Source organism: Carassius gibelio, chromosome B24 (genome assembly GCF_023724105.1).
Source record: "Carassius gibelio isolate Cgi1373 ecotype wild population from Czech Republic chromosome B24, carGib1.2-hapl.c, whole genome shotgun sequence".
NCBI classification, from domain to species: Eukaryota; Metazoa; Chordata; class Actinopteri; order Cypriniformes; family Cyprinidae; genus Carassius; species Carassius gibelio.
The window spans coordinates 12,072,395-12,093,441 of record NC_068419.1 but is presented as its reverse complement, the minus strand read 5'-3'; the positions used below and the strand labels follow the sequence as shown (position 1 = coordinate 12,093,441).

The following is a 21,047-nucleotide window of genomic DNA, read 5'->3' as shown; positions in this document are numbered from 1 at the left end:
ATATAAATGAAAAAATCTGGCACTGAAAAAGCAAAAAGAAAAATTTTGTTTATTCATGATATTTATAAAATGAACTGCACTATACAAATGGTGTTCTCGTGGCTGGTAATAATGCAACTCTATAAACAGCCAGTCAGACATGATTAGATCTGAAACCGATCCTCTTAATTATATGTATTTCTGTCTGCAACCAAAATCTCTTCAGTTGTCCAAAAGTCATAATTACAATTAAATTAATCAGCGTTTTGTATTTTCAGAATGCTAGGCAATAGCATGCAACCCTGACTGGGTCCCACTATGAGTATAGATCAATGTCCAGTATTTACACATTAAAAAGTAAATGGCAATCCTGAGCATCTTAAGGGCTTAAAGACAAAGACAGTCTGGCTTTAAAGGGAAAAGTCCAGTGTCACATTGTCATACTCGGCAACAAAGAGATCTTTATGAGAGAATCCTGTGTGTCGACTTTAGACACATATTTAAGGTCGTCAAACTTCAAAAGACATTGTTATGCCAAGTAACTGTAAGTGTCTTTTTCCCCATCCACACGTTCCAGGTATTCCTTCTCTATCAAAATGTCAATGCATTTCTGAAACAAAAAACAAAAAAAAAAACATTTAAATATTTCATATGAATGTTTTAGTAGTCGTCAGAATTGCAGAGCGCTGCATTTCTGTTACCTTGATGACAGGAACACGAGGTTTGAATCGGGAAGAAAGTTGGTTCAGCACTTCTGCCAAAAGCTGCTGGTGCTTTAAAATTTTCCTCATCTTCATGATTCTCACGATAGCTGCCTGCACACAACACCACAACAAAATGGGTAGATTCAAAAGCATATTTTATTTCAACTTCAAGGGACAGCTATAGTTTATTTTTAATACCTGTATGAGGAGCTTCCTGTCTTCCTCGATGTTCTTGTGTGTCATCTCCTGCTCTTGTTTCTGCTCCGTCTTCATTGGCACATTGATATTCACCCGTAACTTCTTACTGCACACAGAGAGAGAACAGCCTAGATTTGTAGATGTCAAAAATGCAAACCTAACATAATATTCAAAAATATTACTATGCACCATTTTAAAATGTTATAGTCAATTGTTAAGTGTATACTGTGGAGATCAAACATGAAGTAGTAAGAAAATGCACGCACTTCTTATACCCCAGGAAAAGTTTGATTAATGTATCAGGCTTGAAATCCATTTCATCAATATTTGCATTCTCATCCTCCAAGACCTACAAAAAATACACGTACAAAACAAGGTATGTCAATAATTGCATGATTAATATAAAATGATTCACAAAAACATGTTTAAACAGAAATGTGAACAATTAAGGGGATTGCATGTACACTGTAAGCACAAAGAGCAAATATTAAAATTTTATAAAGTCTAATTGGGTGATTCACACTCATGATTTTGAATCAAGATGTAATCAAATTACTTGCAAATGTGAGAATCTTACACACAAAGAGCAAATCTGATATAAACAGCACTGATATTGAAAGACAATTATAGGGTCCTATACACCACTAGTTCTCAACACTTACCAGCAACTTTGATTTCAACAGGATTTGCAAGACCTGAACCAAAATATCCTGGAAAAAAAATGACAATTTAAAAATGTAATTTAGCAAGTATATATATATATAAATAAAAGACAGCAATCAAGCTGACAAAACTCGAACGTTTTAAGTAATATCCAGACTGATACTTGCTTTGGATAATTAAAGTCAACCAAAAAATAATTTATATTTAATTTGATTTTAAAGGTGCTGTATGTAGGATTGACACCGAGTGGTTGGACTAGGTATTGCAGTCCAAATTCAAAATATTGGAGAGGGGTTTTATTTTTAGCCAGTCCCTCTTCCTCAGACTTGAGCACATACAGGTTGCCAGATTGACCACAAGAACAAGCGCAATTGAAAATAAATCAAATGAAATGCGCTGTGTTTTCCATCAATTGGCAACCCGGGGTGCCAAGACACAATTGGGTAAACTGGCAGTGGAGGGGTTTCACAAACCAAAAAACAACTACAGACATTCCAGCCTGGAACACACATTTTCAAAGGAGAATAACTGACTGTAGCATCATTTTTTAAGATAAACAAGTATATTAACTAACCATGTTTCTTAAATATCTGCAAACATATGATGGTATTTTTATGCTTTAGTAGAGTCAAAAACTTACATACAGCACCTTTAACACCTCACACTGAGGATTTTCTTTTTTTCTGTAAAATGTTATCACATTGGACTAAAACTGACTTTGTTCATTCAGGGGATTCAAAACAAACTAAGATGTGGTCATAATATAAAATAATAAAAGATTGACAAGCAATTTTTGACCAAGAACATAAAAACGTAAAGGATTTCCAGCAGAGCATGAATACTTCTCGTATAAACTACGGTAGTTGAACTTCACATAGATGTAATTGCGGTATCTGTTACCTTATCTTTTTGTTCCGAGTATGAATTTGATATGAGATGAAGATCAAAGTTCACTGATTGACTATGTGAACATAAAGCAATGGCACTGCACTCACTATTTTGATCTGTGTGCTGTCGGCCAGCTGCTGGACGGTGTAGCTGTTCTCTGTGTTGAACTGGAGCAGGATGGCCATCTGGAAGGTGGAGGCCTGTGGCGACACGACACACACAAACACATGACTCCTACAGCCTTACATGCTATGAATTACTACTGACATGACGCAGCCTTGACGAAGACAAACCTGCAGGGTGTATCTGTTCTTGAAGCAGTTGGTGACCAGCTCCCCTTTGGAAAGGTGGTAAAGCCATGTCAACTTCCGCCCGCTGTGTCTACTTCCATAAAAAGCTGTAAATCTTTGGTAACTCCGCTCCAACTGTGAAAAACAAAGGCGTTGAAAAACTATCATCAACTGGAAGTGTAATCACATATTATTCTCAGCTTGTGGAAGGGTGTGAAGGGCTTAGAAAATTGCAGGGTTAAGCATCTGAGCATCTCACCTCAGATGGTAAAGCGAACGTGCAAGACTGCTGAAACGGCCACGAGCCAGAGCTCAGAACCTGGATACTGAAATCCACTGCGAGACAGATGGAGCCAGATTTGATTCATCAGTAGAGACCGCATGCATGCTGCATCATATTACAAACAGGAGGAGTGTGGAGCACTTACAGTCCAAAGGCTCAGAGTTAGAAAGGTGCTTTTTGAATTGCTCATTCAAGTCTTTGCTGACACCGATGTCCTGGAACATGCGCTGTAGTTTGGAGGTGTACTCGAAACCACATGCTTGCTGAGGGCGGACAGAAGAAAAAACGGTGTTAAGCATTGATTCACAGTAAAGTCGTATTGAAGCCATCTTCAATAAACAAGTGCACAGACCTTCAGTTTGGAGATCATGCTGGCCTCTGCGTCGTCGCTGGCACTGTTCTGGTGCACCAGTCTTTTGGCCAGCATCTTGGCATAGAACTTCTGGAACACGTCTTTATCCTCAATATACTTGAAAACCACCATCTGACGATGAAGGATGTTGGAGAACCTTATTATCAATCACACATTAATACGAGACAAACTGACTGACTTTCAGTCATTTGTGTACGATATGCATAATGCGCACAGGCTGACAATTTTCTGTATGCACAAAACACCTGGACAGAAAATGTGCGGTTCATACCAAAAAGAAAATGAAAGCAATAATCAACCACTTTCAATAATCAATCTTTTACTTGACTCATTATTTGATCAGACTGACAAAAATAAATGATGCTTGCAAAAAATAAATAAATCGGATGATATAAGAATGGAATTGTCAAAACTATATTAAGGTGTCTTTATTACAGTGTATTTATACATTTAAGTACTAAATAATATTAATTAACTACATGTTCTTAGGGTTAGGATTAGGGTTGGTTTAAGGTTATTTGCATGAAATAATGGATAATTTATTGATGACAACTGGATGGAGCACGACACGCTGAACCAATACTATTGTTGCATACCTTGAACTACAGCTTTCCTTTAATGCATTACACAACTGGTACACCAATCATAACTCTAGTATTAGTCATAGAATAATAAGAGTCCTACAGTTTCTGTGATGCGGAGAAAACAAACGGAATCAAAGAATTCAGTAAAGAAATGTTACAGACTATATGAAGGCTAATTCACACATGACCGACAGACGCAGACCGACGCTGACAGTGACCAGATTGCAGCACGTCACCTCTCAGGCATTCCAAGATTTGACAAGTGCCAATAAGTGAAAACAAGCATCGACTAAACACTAATGGGGTAACACACTCATCTGGCAAAACCTACTGTTGTTTGTGGTCTGTATCTTTCTACTTCATATATCGACACTACACAGGAACTTCATCTCCAGAGCTGCTCTGAGTCCCTTCACAAGCATTTAATTTGATAGAAGTATCAAATAGAGCACAGAAAATCTAACTCCTTGATATACAGACATACATGGCAGCATTTAACACCACCACATTAATAAACGGAGCAAACATGAACTGTTAAGAGTGTTCTGAATTCAAGTAAGAGATCCAGAACAGATTAAGGGGTGTCCGTGTCAATCTCAGTGGAGTACAGTGAAACTCACCACTTGGTTGAGAGTATCTTCGAGCTCAGCCTCCTCTGGATTCTTTGAACTAGATGAAACACACTCCATTAAATCATCGGTGTTATGAAGATTCCTAAACACCAGCTAAACCCTCAAAGCAAACACAAGCTTTCCTACACTTTTATAACGTCACATTTGAGCTTTTGAGCTCATGCAATGGATTCTTTTTTTTGGTAGAATTTTACATATGAGTCTTGCTAATAGTAGTAGTTTTTTAAAGGGTACCCATTATGCAAAATCCACTTTAACATGGTGTTTGGACATAAATGTGACAGCAGTGTGTGAACACAACCACCCTACAATGATAAAAATCCACCCACTCCTTGTTTTTTAATCCCCATTAAACCAAATCAGTCTCATTAGAATCACGCTGATACTCGGAGCAGCGGCCCAGCACACGTCTGCTGACTTACAGTCCTGCATTACCAGAGTTTCCATTTGTGTACACGGCGTTTCATTAAAACACATAGTGAACATTATCAAAGTATTTGTGTCATTGCAAATCAACTGTGAAAACACTACAAGTACATAAATGTATCAAAAAACCCATTTCAAGACGTCCTGGTTCAATCTTTAGGTGTTTCTTCAGCCAGAGTTCTCCGGTTCTCTTGCTCTGTTGCTTCTACCGGCTGTTTACTGCTGTAGGTATGCAAAGCAGAAATGTATATGCCATGCCCTCTTCTGAAGACAGGGCGGGAATATGCTGCTCATTTCCATTTAAAGTGATACACACCAAAATAGCTCTTTTTTTTTTTTGCCATGCCCCAAAAATAATTTCCCACACGTTATAATAAATGATCTGTGGAGTATTTTGAGCCGAATCTTCACAGACACATTCTGGGCACACACAAAACTAATATTACATCTTATAAAAAGGGGCATAACATGTGCCCTTTAAATCCTAAGGGGCCGTTCACATATCGCGTCTTTTGCGAGCTCATGTTCGTTATTTCCAATATAGAAAATAACGGATGACATAAAGCATAGGTGAGATCATAATGGAAGCGAAGCAGTCTTTCTAGGCACGTCCGCACCGCATCGAGTTAAAAACATTTCAACTTTTCAGAATGCCGCAAGCGCAATGCGGGTAATGTGACAAGAACTAACCAATCAGCTTCATCCTTTCCTGTAACAACGTTAAAAGCTCAGCCAAGATGAAAGGAACAGCTGATCATAGTTGTATATGGATTTCTGTTTTGAAATAAATTTAGTAGCAGAGCTACTGCAAGCGATTTTTAGAGCTGCAAATCCATTTATCCTTTGCTGAAATTTCCGCATATTCATGGAGAGAGCGTGTCATGGTTGCTTATCAAAGGCAGACGCAACTGCCCGAGCGCTTTGGAAAGAAGGAGAAAGCGGTGCGCCTAGCGTTTTCCACACGTTTTTTGGCGCGATATGTGAACGGCTCCTAAAGCAGCTTATTTTTATTATTCGGTCAGAATACTGCATTCAAAGATTCAAGCCTCTAATCCTAAAACATAAAATGATGTGTTTGTAATAATGTACCAGACATTCACAAGATTTCATTGTCAGATTCACATGTAAACAGATCAAGGATGGAATATGAATAAGACAATTCACCTCTTCTTCAGTAAGGAGTCGCAGTATCTGGCCAGAAGCTCAGGAGATTTGCTGGAGGACTGCGCCATCCTCGTCACTGCATTATTATTAATGAATCTCCCACAGGCCTGGAGAGCAGTAGAGTGAAAGTTACACCAGCGCTATAAATAAACACTACAGCTCAAAACTGACCTATAATATAGATCACAAACCTTATCGAGTGCTGCCACAAACCCAGCATCATTATTGAACGCAGACATGACGAGAGCATTGTATTTCTTGTGAACATCCAAGATTGTTTGCACATACATTTTGGGATCCTGGAAGACAAGCGGCGGCAGTTCAAACCGTGATCAAATTAAGATGTTACAGGAACCGAATCGAACAGAGATACAGGAAAACATGCACAAAGATAGCCAGTAAAAAGATATCCAGTATTAATAGAGTTAAATATTTCTGGTTTGGCTTTGACCAAGGTGCACTTGGATTTCTACTGAATGACAAAGCATAGGTGAGTCATGCCTTTGAAACACAATTATGTGTATAGTTGAAAGAGAATTTAGGCAAAACCCTAGTTAAACAAATAACTGTCATTTTGTGATGGAAAGAATAGACCTGTTATACAAAGAAGTGAGGGCCTGAGTTCAGGGAATGTGTTTACAACCGGTTTGGCTCATTTTTAGATAAGCTAAATCAATCAAATTCCTCTCCACAGCAGCTGCTACAGCCCAAAAATATTGTGGCTTTGTGTTGCAACACCAGAACTCACATTGAGCGCTGAATCTCCACACTTCTCAATGGCAGCCAGCCCTTGATTATGAATGTGGGACTCCAAGAGTTTCTTGAGCTCACACAAACCATCCGTGATCCGGGAAGCAAGGTTGTACATCCGACCCAGATCTGGAATTATACAGAACGTGTATTAACTGTTCTTGTTAATGTTGTTATGCGTGTATGAAACCTTAGATATTGCCCGAACGAAGGGGACAATGCAGCACTGACTGACCTTCATTCTTATCAGCATCTAGAAGGTTCTGGAACTCTGTGTGGAAGATCTCCAGGTGTTTCTCGATGAGGACCTGCTCACACTTGCGAGCCAGCTCATCTTGTGTGCTCTCGTGGAGATAGACCTGCACCCTCCGCTGCTCCTCCAGCAACCGTGCCTCTGCCTGCACACATTATAAGAAATGTAGACTTAAAAATATAACAAAACCAACAGCCATTTATATTATAATGCCAGACTTGAATCTGAACTTGTTTACCTTTTTCATATATTCAGTAACAGGGTTTTGCTGGAGGAACTCTGTGCTTTCCCGTGTGTAGAAGCGCTCTGTGTCAGCCAAAAACTGTGACTCAAAGTACTCCTTGTAAACTGATAATGTCGGCCCCTTCACAAACGCATCATCCTCATTCAAGCCCAACTCAACTGGAAAAGACCAACCGAATCACAACACGATGCTTCAAAAGTCCAGACAGTACTGGGTTTATTTGATCCAAACTAGATTTGAAAATGTCCTTAAGGGACAACAGCTGGCTCTGACGGAGTTGACAATAAAATGAATAATGCAAGATTTTGAGAGGCCAGCACAGAAGAGATGTAAATGTAAGACTACCACACTCACCGTAGGACTGCACCACTCCACTGATGAGTCTGGTGTTAATAGTCTCACCATTTCTCTCCTTCTCAATGAGTTTTAACACAGCATTTGTCACCTATACAAAACAAAAGACAGGGTATTTAATGTCTGATGAAAATGTAAGAAACATATCTTACAAATGGAATGTTATAAATAGCCAATAATGAACTTGCCTGCTTGTTTAGAGGTCTAAATAAGCACTCTCTCCAAGTGACCAAAGCAAGCTGTGAAGGAGAAACATTATTAATAATGATTAGATTACTGTTTTTATGTGATGAGACACAAGGCAAAGCGGCTTTAATAAACTACCTTTTTTTAAGAACTGCAATATGATCAAAGACTATATTTATAAAGTAATAATTTTAGTAATTATTATTACCATTATTATAAACTATAAAACAAATCTAAATAATATTACAACAACAACAATAGGTTAGCAACTCATGCACAAGACAAACTAATGCTTTACTAATGCTCATCTAATGATTTAGAGCCAATGCAGCAAGTCCATTGGTCAAGAGACATTAGTCATCAGCTCCCTCATAAAGACCAAGTGCTAGTGTTAATTCACACACAAGATACAGCTGATGTGTGGTCTCATGTGCATTGGCTATTAGGAGCAATAAATATAGCTAAACTACAATACACTATAGCCATTAATCCACGTTTTATGAACACAATGTGTGGAAATGTAAAACAGGAATCTATGAGTCAGGCAGGGGCGTGTAGTGTTTCTTGTACCGAATAGATTTCATAAATTCCTTTCCGTCCCTCATCACACTCTCGGCGCACCCAGTGTCTGTTGAGGTAAGCACAGATCCCATTCAACACTTTACTGGAGAAGCGGTAGTCCTCCCACTGCTGCGTGTAGAACTTCAGAACGCTCTCATCCATCAGGTCCTCTCCATCCTGCCAGACACAGACAGATGGAGGAGAAGTGACAACAGCAAAACAATATCAAATCAATCAATTAAGCCACCTCACTAAAATTAATGATATTGAAGCACAACAAACCATATAAATAGCTCATAATTTTAGATAATTTTTCCTTTTCTATTATGGCCAGTGCAAACAGTGTCTGCTTTAAATACTATTTAAAAAAATCACCTGAACAAAATGATCATCAATGCATCATGGCACCCTGAACAATAAGCACACCGTAGGCTACTACCTTGAGAAGGTTTGTCAGGTAGCTCCTCAGAAACTCTTTCAGTCTTTTGTAGAGTTCTAGTCCGACAAATTGTGCCCCGCCAGGTGTGGCCGGTTTCTTGGAGGGTTTGGAGGGGGGGATGCCAGCACCCCTGGCCTGGTTGGACTGGTGCACGCTGGTACAGTAGTTATACACATGTCTGAACAGTGGGTTAAAGTCTTAAGATCGTATAGGAGTAAAAGATGACAAAACAGACATATCAGCAGATTTTTACACTGATGGGATGGCATTCCATTATGATGATGCTTTCTGATTCAGATGCCAAGTAGCTTTGTCTTTTTAGCTGTATCAGAGTACAAAAAAATGAATAAACGTTGTGGATTAATAGCATCAGATTTGCTCCTAAGAGTGTTCTTGAACATGTCAGAAACTAAGAAAAGCATGACTGCAAACTCCTTTAGACAAAAATGTAATCTATTTTACAACAGTAAATACAAAACTTGCTCCATAACAGTTTGTGGACACTTAAGTTCTAACACACCTTAAATCCTACGAGACAAAAATAAATGGGAAAACAGAACAAATCTTTAAAGAAACTTTGAAGCCTCAATCTTAAAGAAGAATGACGCAGTGCTTTCAAAAGTCTCAGTGCTCCAGCCCTTGAGAAAACTTCTGTTTTAATAGATCTAGAGATGCTATCATGTATCTCAAGACGGAAATAAGTCCACAATATTACATGTCCTCTACATGGGTGTGTATTTATTGCAAGCTGCTATGTCTCAGTGCAGTAGTTGAAAGGTCATGACCACATTAACTGTGATTACCAGAACTATTTCTTTTGTTTTTCTGAGAGCCAAGTATGACACCTTTACCACTAACTGTGAGCTCCACTGTGCTGCAATGAAAGCACTCTGACACTACAGTTATATGTTATATGACCAGCGCTAAAGAAACCTGCGACAACAACAGAAAGTTCTTTGGGTACACACAAGGCCACACGCAGACAGAAAAAAACACATGACTTGAGATGCAGAGGAAAATGTCAGCTGAAACTCAGAGCAATTACGCCCTGTGTTTGATGTGGCACTATAGTGGGTGAAATGCAAAACTGCAAATCTGAATGTGAACACAGGTCCTTGTCAAAGTTTTCATTTCCCAGACACACAGCAAGACGTTTGAACACTCTTGCTTTGAAGAGCTATAAAGTGGAACACATGGGCTGGGAGACGCCTTGGATTATAAAAGGGTCAGTTAAAATGTATTACACCACGCACTTTCATTTTACAGTTTTGCAATTCACAAGTTACTCAACACATACGATTAATTATTTTGTGTTGATGTTAAAAAGTAAAAACTGCACTGACTTCGAAAGCCACATTCTTTCCATTTATATTACAATAACAATATCTTATGATCTGGTGGGGGGAGGGGGTTCTCAGTATGTATAAATTTATGCTATTCTCTGGATAAATTAATAAGCAAGTCTAATATGGTCTAATATTGTTTAAAGACATTCACATATTTCACAGTAGCTTATCTATATACTTTTCTCCTAGATAAAAGAGATAAAATAGATGAAAATGAATGTAACCTAAATATGAAATGTTGCAAAGCAATTCTGCATAAATAATAATAATAATAATAATCTACTTTTTCTGCATTATGTTTATGTGACACAAATATTATCCTGGGCACTTCAGTCTGAAATCAGGTGACCTGTTTATTTAACCAATCGCAATACTGTAATTAATGCATGCAATTAATATGATTAAAATCTTTAGTTAATTGTGAACCTAATTTGAAAAGATTTGTTTGTTTGTTCTGTTTTTTTTAAATAATAAACAGGCCTGCCAAAGCTATAATATGTAGTCAATTGAAAAAGAAAAATGAAATGGCTATGAACTGAAGCTCATTTAAAATAGCATATTCCACTCGATGATTTAATGTTCTGTGGCATTAAAGAAAAATAATAATCACTCTGCATAATGCAAAAAAGATTAACTGTCTACTGTCAGTAGTGTAGTGATTTATGAAGCACAGCGCACACAGAAATAATTTCAAATCAAGTAGTTTCCTGTTGGTCAACAAGATGAATTCATGAGATCAAGTAAAAGTCTGCACAAAGAAATGTTGATCCCTTTACAGAAAACTCCCGACCACACGGCTTCACCCTATAATGACAGGATTTCGACCGTGAAATTTCGTCAAGCAAACTTTCAGCCCTGAGATAAACGTATAAATCCCAGCTTCAGAACTTACACAATGAGTGAGAAAGAGTTGATGTACTTTGAATAGCACGTAATTATCACTCGTTTGCCCATCAGTGAAACAAGCTATGCAATGTATACTACAGAAACCCAAACCATTCAAAGGGTTTACCTCATAAGCCGAGGTCTTATTCTCATTACAAGCGCAAAATTCACACACATGGTACCACACCTAAAAAGACAAAGCCTTTCAGTGTGCTGGCCACAGCTGCTGGCCCCATTAATCCGGCGGAGCCTGGTAAGATACGTATAGAGTTCCATGTAGCGTGCCTTAGCCATGCTCTGGCGTGTATAGACCTGCTGTATTCCTGATCTCAGGTCATCCCAGATCTGGTCCAGCCCAATCTGTTTGAGCCCGTGGGTGTTCTGGCCCCTGTTGGATGACATTGTCTCTGTGCCGGTCTGCTCGCGTCAGATGAATCCTCTCTTCTCCCCGTTCTGCTCCAGAACACTGCTGCTTCACATGTAGTCCACCATGCTGGAGAGCATTCAGACAGGATCAGGTCAGGGATGAGTACCGCTGCACTTCACAGATGGTATCTGAGAGAGCAAACAAATCAGGTTTGAAATTAAAGAACCGCACTTACTGCCATTTTAAAGGGGTGCAACATGAAAATAACCATAAAACAGGGAATTTTATTTTCATGATGATGGATATGATAATAACAACAACAACAACAACAGGTTATGCATGATGCTGTGAATGACATGCAGCATTATAAGCAGCATTTACAGGTGTTAAATAGGACAGAACTAGCTTATCCTGTAGGTAGACACAACAGCAAGAAAAAGAGAAAAAGAAACTTAAGTACTTGTATTCATATTTAAAGAGGAAATTGATCACTGGCAAGATGGGCTTTTAATAAAAGTTATCTGTCTACGCAGTAGAAACGGAATTCTTAAAATAAAAAATAAAAAATGGTGATACAAGACTAGAAAAAAACTGAAAAAAGTATGTGGCAAAAAAAGAAAACTTTGATGCCCTTAATACACAGGGTTCGATTACATTATCCATGAGCAGGGATATCAAACCGTGGAAGAACAATCTGTAGTTTTCCCTGGAGCTGTTAAAAGTCTGTTTAATGACGTAAATGACGTTAGCTGACAAACAAATGGGGATATCTTGGTGTAGGTAACACGAAAACATAATACTCATTGTTAAATTCCTACTGATGCTGAGAAACTGTAACAATACAAAGCTGGGTAAAATCAATGACCTTACCCTTTAGGAGAAAAAGCTAACCTGACAGGACTGGAGACTCATGGGAAACTAAGCATCATTCCACAGCTCATGTGAAGTGACAAGTGTTGGGTCAGTGTTATATTTAGCTGCGTGTCTGACTGCTGTCTGTTGTGGTGCAGAGGATATGAATCTTGCCGGTCATTGTTTACATGTTGTGGTGTTTGAGATTCCACATGTCAGAGAAGCAAGAGCAACCGAGGGCTGGTGTGCGTCGAAACATGTGACCAGCGGGATTGGGTTTAGCTGGGTTATTAATAGTATTTCCCACATCGTTCTTTCTAAGGCTTCTTGTTTACAGACAGCTGTTTCTATAGCCAGCACAACTAACTCCATTGACCAATAGGCCTAAATATAAGAGACTCATTAAAAACATCAAACATCAAATGTAGATGTCAGGATACAGACATTAAGTCACGTTTAAATATAAATGCTCATAGATCTGATAAACTGTAAATCAAGAAAAGCAAAGTCCCACAACTTTTCCCAGCCCTGCTAAATCACTGACCCAGAGAACGTGAGGTTTTACAGCGAGGGAAATAAACAAGCTGGAGTGGCGTCACTCCGTCAGGATCAGCCCAGCTTATGGTGACACACATTAAAGAAGCAGACGGTTGCTCCACTACACACACATATACATCCAGCTTTACGATACATGTGTCTAAGCTTATCTATTAGCCTCTGTAAATGCAACAGCTTTTAATAATAGCTATAAGAGTCATTCATTACCCGTAATATTTCAGTACATTTAAGGTAGTGACACTAAAGTGCTTCACCTGATCATTCTGGGAATGTCAACCTGCTTGAGATGGGTCACATTTAATCTTATTAGTTCAGCCAAAGCAAGACTAGACTTTCTGACCCACATTCATCAGTGGGATATTTCATGAAATCAAACATGTGACTTTTAAGTTGTCTAAACCCCAACAATTACTGTCCGAGTACAAGCCAGGAGTACTTTACGTCATTCAAGGTAAAGGCAAAATCACACAGAATCAATCTCTTTCTTCTGTGGAACACAAAAGGAGATATTTTGAAAAATGTTGGTAACCAATAAGTTTTGAAGTTTTGATTACTATTAGCTTCCATTTGATAGAAAAACCACTTCGTTTGAGCTTCACGGAAGAAAAAGAAAAGTCCTACAAGTATGGAAAGACGTGAAGGTTAGTAACCATGACAGAATTTACACTTTTGGCTCATAAACTGTGGGTTGAATCAAGCTTATACTATGACTGATTCAAAACAAAACTTAATGAAGCCTGAGACTGGCATTAGACACTGAATACTCACCAGTAAGCTTATTCATCATAAACTTGAACATAACACTGATTATGTGTGAGTGACAAAAGCAATACTTGTTTTGTTGAGTACAAAAACACCTCTCTATGACCATCATGACAGTCTGGTTGAAAAACAATTGATGTCCTACACCTACTGATCTTTTCTGATAACTGAGGACGCCTTTGCCAAGAAAGCAAGCCAAAATTAGCATGATTCATAAACCATCCTCATGGAAAATCTTTCTAATTTCAGAAGGAAACATACCATACACTGGCACATGAGCTTTAGGAAACTTCAAAATAAAACCAATTCTTGGTCACGTATGGCAGTATCTAAAAAACTACTGAGCTGTCTATCTAGTAGACTGCATTTTGGCCCAATAATGTTGTCTAGGTACGTTAGGCATCTGAGACAGCACAATTCATATAAATGTGTTCAAATGACTGTTCTTTCTTCAGTCGGCCTCAGCTTTAGATCTCCATCACAGACTTGACCAAGAAGAGCACATTAACGTCTTAAATATACAAGGTGTGTTTATTTAATGCCTATTTTAATGTACGTTACTATTTTTCTAAACAGTATCAATACATTAGCAATGCTAGGTAACTTAGCAGGTCGCTAGCTTCAGGTAACATTGCCATAATAATTTGCCGCTGACAAGAAATAAACAACTGACATTAAAATATAACCTATAAATAAGACAAACAAGACTTAATATCAACCTACTTCTCTAAAACGGAGACGCTTTTTTGATATTAACGTGAAATGGCCACCTAACGTTATTCATTAAGTCGTTTTTAATAGCACCAAAACGTTTGCCTTCTTTTTCAATAATTGGACAAATATTTTGGTCTAAGTACACGTCCAGCCAAACCGGGGTGGCTGACAGGTATATAAAGCTATTCAATCTTACCTGTGACCGTTTCTAACGTCGAGCTCTATGAGCTTGAGGCCAATGCTGTTCTGTGTATGACTGGAGATGATGATTGGGAATTCCGTACGAGAGCGTGAAGCGTCATACGCCACAGCGCAGAGAAACACAGCGACCTCTAGCGTTCACTGAGAGATACAGCGACACCCGCTGTTCACTGACCTGAGTGCCCTAGTTCATAAACTGTATCAACCAAGAATGATCTATTATAAAATTTTCAAGTAAGGGAACTTTGATAATACAGAGCCTTCTCAAGCCCCAGATCACCCAGTGTCTATTGTGATATAGTGTTTTAATGCATTTTGTTAAAATACATTAATGTTCCCAATATCTAGTGTTCACCCACCTCTTTACATCACCCTCCTAAGTATTTTGGATAGTCTACTACAGTATATATAGTTACGTCTAAGTACTATAAGTTGTTAAAAAAAAATTATGTCGCACATATTGAATAGTTACGCGATATCCATATTGTAAATGCAGCAATATGAAGATATTTGAATGGAAACAATGTTTTGAAAAGAAAAACCTAGTTTATAAATCAATACAAAAGAGCAGATGAATGTCACTGCACATATCCCAACCAGTCATCTCATAACCCAAATAAACTACATGACACACAATTTATATTTTAAATATTTTATCTCTTTCCATCGGAATAACAATATTTATGAAAAAATTTTCATTGCAAGAAAAACACTGTATACAGAACACAACAAAGAGTTTGACTTATGATGCTGTAGGCCTTTTCATTTCACATAGAAAACCCCCCTTTTGGCTTTAAACATTTCCTTAAACACTTTTGGATTGAATATTCTCATCAAGAACCTTATTCTTTTTTGCATTGTTTTTTAGTTTCATACTCTCTCACATAGCCTAATTTCCCCAGTGTTCTTCTGATTGTAACTTCCGAAACTTTGACTTTAGCTAGGGCAAGACAAGCTTGCAGTTCTTTGGGCGTTATTTCGGGTTTCTTCGTGACCTCCTTGATGATTTTACGCTTGGCCTTTGTAGAGATTTTCGGTGGTCGTCCGCTCCTGGGAAGATTCATCACTGTTCCAAGTGTTTTCCATTTGCAGATTATGGATCTGATTGTGGATTTGTGAAGTCCCATCATCTTTGAAATGGATTTGTAACCCTTACCAGACTTATGGTAAGAAATGATCTTTTCTTTGATATCTTCTGAAATTTCACCTGACCGTACCATTATGCATTTACAGACCCTTTGTGTTGGCAACTTTATGTCTATTTAATGACAAAGGATCGAAATCAGATTCAATATAAGTAGTGCTTGCTGACTTCAGATGGAGCTGAAGGCTGATCTAGGGTGTCCAACCACTTCAGCAAGGAATCTATGAAAAAGCAAATAAAATATTTAACTCTGGTGACAGCATAATCGCTCTACGCTGCGTTTCCCAAAAGCATCGTAAACCTAAGGTGAATACAGGCCCACTGCCACCGATGGAGCTACGATCAGCTTTAGGCTTACAGTGCTTTTGGGAAATGCAGTCCTGGTCTTGGTTAGGCAAGGCAAGTTTAATTACAATATATAGCACATTTCATACACAGCCATAATTCAAAGTTTTCAAGTCGAACATACTCAAACTGTTTAAGCATTTTGCAAAACATTACAATACCAAGTGAAGTGAAATAAAATATTTTTTTTACTGCATGTAAACTTCCATTATTTTCACATAAAACAAATTTTTTCATTGTTGTTTTACTAAATAGTGTATATAATTAAACTGAATAGTTGAAATGAATCGAAACTCGACAAAATCGACTCCCTAGCTGTCAACTCAATGATTTACAATTTAACGTATGATAATTTCAAGATAATAATTAGTTTGACAAGAATATTTGTAAACAACATCAATAGGCTACATTAGCAATGCGAGCTAACAGCTGGTTAGCTTCAGTTACCCTGCTGAAAGACCGCTAAACACAAACATTAAGACATATAAGTTAATGCCAAATAAATGAGTGGCATTTAAAGATATTTAAAACAACACATATATTATTCACCTGCACCCACAGCTTCAAGCTTCTAACGTTACTCGCTAACTGCTGAAGAAAACCCAAAATATTTGCCTTCTCGGTAAATGGACAAATATCTCCCTTAGTTATATATGTCATGCCAAAACGAAGTGTCTAACAGATAAATGATTATATTTATTCTTACCTGTGATCTTCTCTAACGTCCAGCTTTAGTGGGCTGAAGTTTCTATGCAGGTGCTGACTGGAAATCCTTTGGCTTGCCAGGGTTTCACAACAAAGCCTGCCCCATTGCTGCTCAAAACTAGCCAGTACTAGTCCACTTACGTTTCAAGGGGATCCCCCGGTAAAAATCGCGTTCCTGGGGGTAAAATCATAAAATACACGTTTTTTTGGCGAGGTTTCCCTGGAAAACTGCGGATTTGGCAACACAGCCGAGCTCAGTACTCAGAGCAAATGATGCGTTTCACGCCACATCGACCTCTAGTGTTCTCCCAAACACACACAAGACTTCTCAAACATTACCTTCTTATTCATTTATTCTCTTCATAGCGCAAAGTAAAATCCGAATGTAAAGCTAATTTAGTTACTTTACTCACTTTAGATCTCGTGAGTTACCAAATCTGGAATTTCTAAGGCAGATATTTTTGGATAATTATATGATGTGTTGAGTTATTTAGTTAGACGAGTACAATGGGAAATATGTCAGCAATTACCAACCTGTCAACATTTCTCAGAAACACTGGGCTTTATATGTTGTTGTTGTTTTTGTTCTAAACATATTAGAAAAGCCAGCATTTTACAGTGTTCCAGTCAGTGGTGATTTAAAGACATTCTGGCAGCCTGCATTGTAAAATCAGTCTCAAGATAGATGAAAATATGAATCTGAGTATTTGGAACTGGTAGAGATCTTTGTCTTATAATGCAAAAAGGAAAAAACAAAAAAAACTTCTATTAGCCTATTTTATTTATAAAATTTTTACATTTGAATCATACTGTCATGTGTTTATGTCTCATAATTTCTTGATTTCATCAGCATTTTAATCCCTCTTGTAGAGATGACCTGGGAACCATGGGCATCGCTAGGCCATTTTTAGACGGGCTATAATAATATGTATTTTGGTATATAAATGTAACATACCAGCCATCTGATGATGCATTACAAAATAAATCCCTCCAAAAACTCATATGACCAGTTTTGTCTTTGATTTTGGATAGCCCTAAAAAGCTCATTCTTATAATGTTTCCACTACAACTTGTTGACTTGGACTATAGAAAATAAAAAAACAAACTAATGCGTTAACACTTTTTGACAGATGCTCCATTTTAGGCCCAAACCCAGGCATAACCCAAGTAATTGATTTGACATTTGTGTTTTGTTTATTATTTGTTTGTAATAGTAATATATTAATGAACATTTCTCTTACTTTGCTGTCAGGTCTCATACAACGAGATGAACAAAAATATTACTGCATAAATATCTTATTGCACAGAATAACTTATGCGAGTGAACAAAATGATATATATTATACATACATAAAAATATAATTATTCATGCCTGACACAGAAAAAAAAAAAATACATAGAGCCACAATTAAATACAAGTACGAAATAAAGTATATCACAATAGTAACAGTGCTGGCAACATTTTTTTTTTTTTTTTTTTTTTTACTGTGGATTGTTGCAAAAGCCTGTTTCTGATGCTTATTAAACAAAAACTTCCACTTCTGCCACTTCTGTCTTTACAAGAGTTTCCTCAAAAACTTCAGCTTCATGAAGCTTCTGCTCCAACAAGAGATGAGCATTTTTTTCATTCTCTTTCTGCAGTGATTTTCGCCTTGGTACTCTCTCACGGTGCCTGATTATGTCCAGTCTCTTCCTGATTGTGGACTGATGAACTCTGACTTTAGATAGAGCGAGAATAGCCTGCAGCTCTTTAGATGTTATTTCAGGATTTTTTGCGACTTCTTGGATGATTTTACGTTGCGCCTGTGGAGAGATTTTAGGTGGTCGACCACTCCTGGGAAGATTCATCACTGTTCCCAGCATTTTCCACTTGCAGATTATGGATCTGATTGTGGATTTGTGAAGTCCCATAATCTTTGAAATAGATTTGTATCCTTTACCTGCCTTATGGTACAGAATTACCTTCTCTTTGAACTCTTCAGGAAGTTCATTTGATCGCGGCATTATGCATTTGCTGAATCTTCACAGGATGATCCAGGGTTACAGCAGAGCCCAAACACAGAATATCTGCAAGAAAGCAAATAATAAAGCAGGTTTTAAACTACCTGGTCCTCAGAACAATAAATACAAAACCTACTTTGGTTTTACAGCAGGGGAAATAAACAAGAGGAAGCAGTGTCACACTGTTGGGATCAGTCAAGACATCCAAGAGATACAGACGGCTGAAGAGGACACTTACTTTTACTTTAGATTATGGGTATTATACTGAAAACAGACGTCAAACTGCTTATGCCTAGTCACCTTTAACCTTCTTAGTTCAAGGCTAGACTTTTGACCTAATAGCCCACATTCATTAAAGTGGGGTAATTGTGGCATATTCACAGCAAACTAAAATACAATTCTGTCTGTTCACCATTTTATCTACTAAAGTAAAATAATTCAAACAAAAATAAAGTAAATAAAATAAAATAAACCTCAGGGGGGATGGCGTGGTCAATTTCTTTGGAGGGTGGGGGTCCTGTAGCAAATTTAACATAATGATTACAAATCTTTTTCTGAAAAGGTTTTTCATTTAATGAAAAATTAGCAGTATTGAACAAACTATTATTTATAAGATTTTTTCTTCCTTCTGGAGCCTGAATACTGCTAATTAAACCATATTTTGCTGAATTGTGTGTGTTTTTTTTTTTGCTGGCACTTTGGCTGATTTAGGCACAGACAAAAATCATTTAATATGTCTATGGGTTTAGGACTGTCATGGATAAATAAAGATGACTATAAAACCGCCAGTAGGTGGCAGCAAGTCCATTATTGCTTGAATCAGACAAATCAAACGAATCATTCAAAACGGCTGATTCAATTAGAAAAGAAATCTGTGAATGGACCGTCGGCGTTGATTCACTGGCTCACTTGATTCGTTCAAAAACAGATTTATTCAAGGAATAAAACACCGTGTTGCTCTACACTGTAGTATACATTTATTATCATATTTATGCTTGCGCACATGCACTGATGTTCATAAAAGTACATTAATATAAAAACAAACTCCCACAATAGGTATTTTTTATATTAATCGTTTGAATTATAAAGGCAATCTAATGGGCTTCACCATACAGTGAATGCTTTTGGACTTGCATTAACCATTTTGCGCGAAAAAACACGGAAGTTGCTTCATCCAGCTTGTTATAGTAGCGAGTTCTGATTGGCCAATCTCCGTTATACAGTTCATGAATGATCACAAGTAGAGAATTTGAACATGTAATTTGCACTGTAGGTTTTCCATAATGCACAACATAATTAATCTATAGTGTATGGTGGTTTACAGAGGGAAAGCTTTCCCCCCCCCCCCTAAATTATTTAGCCCCGATTTTAGGCATTTCGTAAGCTTTTCAGTTTCAGTAGGGGTCAAGACAAACATGTAAGGTAAAGGTGAGTCACATTTATATACTTTTGCATTAAACCACTATGAAAAAAAAAAAAAAACAATAAATGTTTTAAAGCCAATTCCAAAGCTGGTTAGCTTCAGGTCCCCGGTAAAGTGTCGCTTAAGGCTAATTAATGCGAAGTAAAAGACTGACAAAATAAAAAAACAGCATATTATTCCCAAACTCCTCTAGCATGGCGAAGCTTTTGATGTATTGTGTAAAATGGCCACTTGCTCGGTCAGATATCCCCTAATATGCATACATTACCTTGAATCCCAGTGGTTGACACGTATTTAATCTTACCCGTTTGTAATGTTGCGCTGTAAAAGAGCTGTTGAGGTGTTTGTTCCCTGCAGCTGGAGATGATTGAGATAGGAATCCGTAGAGCGAGTGAAGCGTCATACGCCACAGCGCAGAGAAATACAGCGACCTCTAGTGTTCACTGAGAGATACAGCGTGCATGCTTCTCAAACCTATTGGACTCCAGGGTCGCTCATCGTCCAGCTAGACACTAGAACTTGACAAATGGCTCACAGAAAACTGCCAGTTCCCAGCTAGTAATCCAGTTGAAGTTAAAACACAAATGTAGCTGAATTTCAAACAATTATTTTTTTTGTTGCCTTTTTTAATTTCCTTTACATAGAAACAGTTATATAGATGCATATTTTTCAGTCAATCTGTATACAGTGGATTAATGTACTGTTCTAATCATAACTGACACAACAAAATGTAAAAAAAATATGTCACCAGAAGTTAATACAGATACAATTTT

General features: G+C 37.7%; 1 protein-coding gene and 1 long non-coding RNA gene across 5 annotated transcripts; both read right to left on the bottom strand.

The window, feature by feature from the left end:
- Positions 1-23: 23 nt before the first annotated feature.
- cul1b (cullin 1b) lies at positions 24-14,769 on the bottom strand. Of its 2 annotated transcripts, none has more exons than XM_052595935.1 (22): positions 14,652-14,769; positions 11,465-11,757; positions 8,972-9,149; positions 8,542-8,709; positions 7,974-8,024; positions 7,786-7,876; positions 7,426-7,589; positions 7,170-7,332; positions 6,933-7,063; positions 6,376-6,483; positions 6,185-6,291; positions 4,583-4,631; positions 3,358-3,489; positions 3,151-3,268; positions 2,982-3,058; positions 2,726-2,857; positions 2,540-2,632; positions 1,544-1,591; positions 1,148-1,230; positions 882-987; positions 681-794; positions 24-589 (listed from the first exon to the last, which is right to left on the bottom strand). In XM_052595935.1, the coding sequence occupies exons 2-22, from the start codon at positions 11,602-11,604 to the stop codon at positions 509-511; spliced, it is 2,334 nt and encodes a 777-aa protein (XP_052451895.1). In that variant the 5' UTR covers positions 11,605-11,757; positions 14,652-14,769; the 3' UTR covers positions 24-508. The 2 variants fall into 2 exon arrangements, with proteins under 2 accessions (XP_052451895.1, XP_052451897.1); XM_052595937.1 differs by lacking the exon at positions 14,652-14,769 and adding an exon at positions 14,465-14,586.
- A 523-nt stretch (positions 14,770-15,292) lies between these two features.
- LOC128013174 (uncharacterized) lies at positions 15,293-20,745 on the bottom strand. Of its 3 annotated transcripts, none has more exons than XR_008183258.1 (4): positions 20,543-20,745; positions 18,813-18,917; positions 16,852-17,025; positions 15,293-16,021 (listed from the first exon to the last, which is right to left on the bottom strand). It is a non-coding gene; the product is annotated as an uncharacterized LOC128013174 (long non-coding RNA). The 3 variants fall into 3 exon arrangements; XR_008183257.1 differs by having other exon boundaries at positions 20,579-20,741; XR_008183256.1 differs by lacking the exons at positions 18,813-18,917; positions 20,543-20,745 and having other exon boundaries at positions 16,852-17,153.
- Between the last annotated feature and the right edge of the window lie 302 nt (positions 20,746-21,047).